This window comes from Raphanus sativus, chromosome 3, assembly GCF_000801105.2.
Source record: "Raphanus sativus cultivar WK10039 chromosome 3, ASM80110v3, whole genome shotgun sequence".
NCBI classification, from domain to species: Eukaryota; Viridiplantae; Streptophyta; class Magnoliopsida; order Brassicales; family Brassicaceae; genus Raphanus; species Raphanus sativus.
In genome coordinates, this window is record NC_079513.1 from 1926825 (window position 1) to 1932734 (window position 5910).

Here is a 5910-nt window from a genome sequence, read left to right on the forward strand (position 1 = left end):
TAGAAAGGAAAGATTAAAGGTGCACCATCAGAGCAGAGCTGAAATACTCCATGAAATGGGACATAAATTACCCGAAAATGCGACATTTTTGGGTACTTGTGAGATTTACGTAAGATGCACAATCAGAACAGAGCTGAAATACTCCATGAAATGCGACATAAATTACTACACATAGAAAGGGTGTGACATGGAGTCGCTTGGAGTGTTCTTCAAGATGTGAACATTAAAGAAAGATTTACCGTGGAGGCAGCTTAAGGGAAGTATTGGAAAAAGAGCAATCGAACTTTCACAGTAAGGGAAATTAACTTATTTGCTAAAGAAAGACTCTAGTTCGTAGATCTTTAGGTCTTGGGTTTTCTTGAAAGTATAAAGAGGGTGTTGGTGTTGAATGTGACGGTTAACATACAGGAGGTATAAAGAGGGAAGCTAGTCATTGAGCTATCTATCATCATTTAACTTACTCACAACACTGAATGTAATAGGTTCAACTAGTAACCAATCAATTATTTTGTCATTTGATATGTTCACATACAATGCATAAACATAATACGTAGACACAGAAGACCTGCAAAAGAAAAATATATCTCATCTCACTAGAGAAGCAAAAGAAACAAAACAATACCAGAAAAAGTAATATACCATTCTCATTCTCTGGTACAGAATATAGGTTATTATATTACACATGTGCGGCAGAGTTTATGAACAATGCAAGGTTTTAAACATAGATCTTGCTATACTTGTATAGAATTTCTCACCAAATATTTAACGTCTTTTGCTTCTACCTTGATGACTTCTATGAGTTGTAAACAAAACAAAGCAATTTAGATTCAGATGTATGCGAGCGAGCTTCTGTCGAAATCCGGTTGTGGCCTCCCTCGTGTTGGAGTAGGCGGTCTCTGGATATTCAGCTCCTGCACACACATACTTTGGTTTCAGTGTCTAATTCTTAGCTACAACAGAACTTATGGCTACATAAACTCTATTACATAATCTTGTTCCATGACTATCCTTTTCGATACTTTGGTTTCAGTGTCTTAATTCTCAGCTACCACAAAACATGTTTTTTCGGTTTAGACACAAGTGTCATTACCTGCATCCAAGCGTCGTCTCCAGAATGTTCTGGAGAATTCTCTGGAGACAAGATAGGAGGTGGAAGAGGATGAATCAGCTTAGGAACAATCACCAATCCTCTGCCAACCACTAATATAGCTCCCGCGTTGTTCGCGGTTCCTGTTAGAAAAGTATCACCGATATGTTTTTCATTTGGTCACACCTCAAAGGCTATTCAAGAATACAAGATGTTGTTTTCGACTTAATTTTGTTTCTCCTCACCGCAGTAATTTGTAGCCGAAAATAGCGTTATCAACTGTCCTTGCGCAAATCTTTCGAATCCATCCATTACACATTCATGAGCCCTAATAATTAGCTGTAGCTTATTCTTCTTACAGAACTCTGTAACTCTATCAGGCTGCAATACCAACACTTATGCCCTCAGTGATTGTCCCCAAAAATAGATTATAATAATGAGACAATAAGAAGAATGTGTTTTTACCCCAAACGTGACAAGACCGGGTCCTCTGGCGTTTGGTCTCAAACCCTCTATACTATCGTTCTCTGTAGGATCAGACCTGTGCATCAAAATATTAGTGATGTTAAATACATAGCGACCAATATTTAAAGCAGAAAGGACGTATTACCATAACAAATCCATAAGAACAAGTGATCCAGCATCCATTGTTATAGGCCTTTCGATTTTTTCGATCTGTTCCACTGAACTGATTGACCTCCCAATCCCACCATGCATACATATAATTTTATTCTCGATGAGTGCAGCAAGGGGAAGATGATTGAAGAGTTGATTGAATCTTGTCCATGCCCAGATTCCATCACTCTCTCCCTAGTAAAAGGAAAGAGCAGGCTTAGTCCAAACACATAAGCTAAAGATAAAGACGAATGAATATTACCATTCTTTCTATGCATTCAAGACGGAAACCAAACAGGGCATTGATATCAGCAGCCTCGTGGTTTCCACGAATCAAGTGAACATTCTCTGGATATTCTATCTGCAAAGGGAACATCTCAGGATCATAAACCTCCATGAAGCACAATCCAAATGACACTAGTAAAATATGAAACCATCTTGCCTTCAATGCAAGCAGCAAAGTTATAGTCTCCAGGCTGTGTTGCCCACGGTCGACATAATCTCCCAAAAATAAATAATCAATATACCTGAGGTTGGTTAATACGTTTAATGGATTAGTGAGTGTATTTTTTTTTTTTAAAGAAAAACTCACATTATTCAATCTTTTGCTTTAAACTTACGTGATATCTCCAGCTGTTGAGGGAAATCCATATTCATCAAACAACCGCATTAAATCTCCAAATTGGCCATGGAGATCACCAAAGACTTTGATAGGAGCTTTCAGCTGAAGAACCGTTTGTTCATGCATGAATATTTGTTCAGCAGCATAACAGAGTTCCCCAACTTCGTAAGAATCCAAGAAAAACTTCCTGTTGCCAGGAGGTTTCCAGTTTCTTGGTCTCAACAAAGCAGAAATGACCTGCAAGCAACAAGATATTAGTAGATGCTAGGGACTAAACTAATATTAAATGTTGTGGTTTCGGATGATACCTTTTTATGCAGGCCTTGAGGAGACTTCTGTCTCGTGAACTTCTTGGTGGGTTGTGGCACATCGCTATTATTCATGGGAACCATCCGCCGGCTCTCATTCTGAAACTGATCCAAGCTTAGCTGTCTAACCATGCCGCCTAGACTGCCCACCGTCTCCTTTGCTACAACAACCTATAAAATAAGGTAGTAGGCCAACTTTTGGTAAGCAAATAAATTCAAGAATAGATATTACATCCATCTAAAGCAACCAAATATATCTAAGGTATGAAAGAAATATTCTATAATAAAAATAATAGAGAAATTTAATATGTGGGATTAACATACAGCTCTTGGATGAAGCCTGACATCTCCTTCAGTTTCAGGACCGTCACTAGTGGTTTCTACTGTTGGTGAGCTGCCATCAGATGCAGAGGGTTCTTCATCTAGAGAAGGAGAACCTAACTGTGCAGCTCGCCAAACAGAACTAGCTACCTCTGCTTCCGCTGCAGAAGCCTCCGTCAATTTCTCCAAGGAATTTTCATCCAAGCTGATATTGAGAGAGGAGAAAATAAAAATAATGTAATTAAGGAGTTAATCACAAAACCAAAAGAGTAAGGAAATGGGATATACCTGAGTCCTTCGGACAAGGAGAGTGCTGGTTCAGAGCCTGAAGGAGGTCGTGCGGCATAAGAAAACCTGGGAGTGGAGCTTTGTTGGGGTCTATCTGATGCTGACAAAGGAGAACTGATGTCTGATTGGAATGTCGAATTTTCAGCGACTAGAAAATCGTCAAGCAACACATCTGCCAGGAAATAAAATTACAGCATTTTAGTCTACTCACTCATACAAAGAAAGGTAACTAAAACTAAAATACATGTATTGTAAATTTGTAATAAACATCTATGCATCTTGTGTTATTAAAAAGCAAAAACAAAAAAAAACAGGGTTACCTCCTCTAAGACCACCATGTACATAGATACGGATGCCAACTGATGCAGCACCATGGCGACAGCGACGCATAAGTTCAAAAGATGGATCTTGATCGATTTGTCCTTTACTGCCACGTGCAGAAGTCACTTGCCCATTTCTATCCAACCATACACCGGCAGCAGTATCAAGCACTGCGTGAAAAAAAAACATTTTTAATAACAAATCCAGACGCAATCTTGCATCTACATCCACTGAAGAATACCTGCAACAGTTGCTTCAGCATCTATCATACGGCCTCCTCTTAGAACACCACCGCTTACATGCAATCTTGCACCTACAAATACCTGATGAGAAAAAAAAACAATTAAAGAACAATTAAGAACGGCTAGGATTGAAGCACTGACTTTAACGCCTCACTAATCCTTTTATCTCAAAGTGTTGACTTAGTTTCTAAGGCTACAATGTGTAGTATACTGTTAACCTACGCTTCATAACTTATTTACATACTCTTTTTGAAACTAGAATAAGATTTAGTTTACCGCTGCATGTTGGTATCTTGGAGAAGGTGCTACGCCTGGAGCCAGAGTCCATTCCCACTGACCATTTCTATGCATGAGTAAACCGTAAGCATCTCCCAATGGCTGTAGATATATAATTGAGATCATATATCAAAATAAGCCAATCCTCAAAGTAGAAGTCTACTACTTCCTACACTGAAAAAAATTGTAGTAGAGAAGATAAGTATACCGCCCCCAAGGTGTCTCTTCCACCGCAGAGTAAGAACATGCCGTCAGAACGAGCACTCCCAGAAGCATACCTACAAAGAAATATCGAAATCTGAAAGTTCAGTTGAAGAGACAGATGGTTTACAGTAGCCAATTCAAATAAACTTAAAACACTAACATTCTAGCACTTGGTCGGTCACCATCAGGGTTCAATCTCTGCCATACATATGGTTTCTGAGCTGTATCTAATGACCAAGCGTCAGAGAGAGCTCGTTTCCCTGGTTCAATACACAGATGGAGAAAAGATTTCAGGATATTTAAGAAATAAATAGAATAACGAATTTTTCCATGTAATAACTTTAGTTAGTTAGGGGCACAGAAGGTTCTCATAAGTCATAACCATTCAATAATATACAAAGTCAAAAACAAAATGTATATACATATCTAAGTAGCATTGGCTATTGAATAATGGTCTATCCCTTAGGATTTTGACTAAAATAATCCCCTATTTGTTGATGCCTGTTAGGGTAAGCTAGGCACATGAAATGTCGGATAGTAAAGATATTTTCTTACCATCATTTCCGGTGACCGTAACAAGATACCTCTGAGAAACTAAATCCATAGCATGACCATAGCGAGGGCCTGGACCCTCCCCTTGAACCACCACCCTGAACACAAATCAAAATGCAAACATGTTCTCATCAACACAATCAACTATCAAAGAGAACACAAAACTGAGAAAAATTGGAAGCGAATCTCTCACCTATGCCACTTGTACTTATCATTAGTCATGTCAAGAACGTAAAGATCATCAGTAGAGTGCCCGGCCGGGCCAATGCCACCCTATAAACCAGCCAAACAATAACCATCTGTCTTAAAACGGACAGTGCTAACTAACAATTAACTAAAAAAAAGCCTGATTAATCAATCAATACACAACCTGAAAAACGACCATGGTGCCAACAGCAGCAGCGGCGTGAGCAGCCCTAGGAGACGGAGGCTCACCAGCCGGTTTAAGCCTACACAATTCCGATTAAATTCATAATTCAAGAAAAAAACAGTAAACCGACACAACAAAACCTAAACACACTCTTTGTCTCTTTTACCTTGTCCACTTCCTAGTGAGAACATCATAAGAATGCACGGTGTTGGTCACACCAGCTAACCCTAGAAAAACAACTCCAGATCAGAAACCCTAGATTCAAGTTTTTAAAATCGAACGAGGATTACTTACTGATCCCAGGTACGGAGGAGTTGCCGCCTTCGATGGCGGTGGCGCCGCCGAAGAGTATGAGACGAGGGCCGTGAGTCTTGGTCGCTGCAACGGCGGTGAGTGTGTGAGCGCATCTAGGACCAGGAGCGTCGTCTTCGTCGTCCCAAAAGGTTTCTAGGGTTTTGTACTGAGGAGCTGGATGTAGCCACGGTTTCGTTGCCATGGTGGAAACTGCGAGATCGGAGGAGTGAAGACTTCACGGCGGACTCTCTCTCTCTCTCTCTCTCTCTCTCTCTCTCTCTCTCTCTTACCTCCCTCCCCCAAGTAAAACCTTTTTCTCTTTTATTTTCTGAAGACGGTTTCGAAAAATAAAAATGAAAAAATAAAACGAAAGTGTTTGGTCCGGCGGATTTTGGAAGACACGGTTTTGT

General features: G+C 39.8%; 1 protein-coding gene across 1 annotated transcript; it reads right to left on the minus strand.

Moving 5' to 3' along the window:
* Positions 1-572: 572 nt before the first annotated feature.
* LOC108847657 (serine/threonine-protein phosphatase BSL1) lies at positions 573-5910 on the minus strand. The gene is made up of 21 exons (XM_057006091.1): positions 5501-5910; positions 5373-5433; positions 5207-5285; positions 5030-5109; positions 4840-4934; positions 4445-4544; positions 4289-4358; positions 4081-4182; positions 3804-3885; positions 3562-3732; positions 3242-3413; positions 2957-3158; positions 2633-2803; positions 2323-2561; positions 2145-2229; positions 1965-2063; positions 1698-1897; positions 1553-1628; positions 1333-1468; positions 1091-1230; positions 573-911 (listed from the first exon to the last, which is right to left on the minus strand). Exons 1-21 carry the CDS (start codon positions 5700-5702, stop codon positions 828-830), a joined length of 2646 nt encoding a protein of 881 aa, XP_056862071.1. The 5' UTR covers positions 5703-5910; the 3' UTR covers positions 573-827.

Excerpts from the sequence above, each read along its gene's own strand:
- LOC108847657 (XM_057006091.1), bottom strand. The coding sequence starts at position 5,702 with ATGGCAACGAAACCGTGGCTACATCCAGCTCCTCAGTACAAAACCCTA. Across the intron at positions 5,434-5,500 it reads CTCCTCCGTACCTGGGATCA|GGTTAGCTGGTGTGACCAAC; the intron begins GTAAGTAATCCT and ends TTGTTTTTCTAG. Across the intron at positions 2,804-2,956 it reads TCAGGCTTCATCCAAGAGCT|GTTGTTGTAGCAAAGGAGAC; the intron begins GTATGTTAATCC and ends CTTATTTTATAG.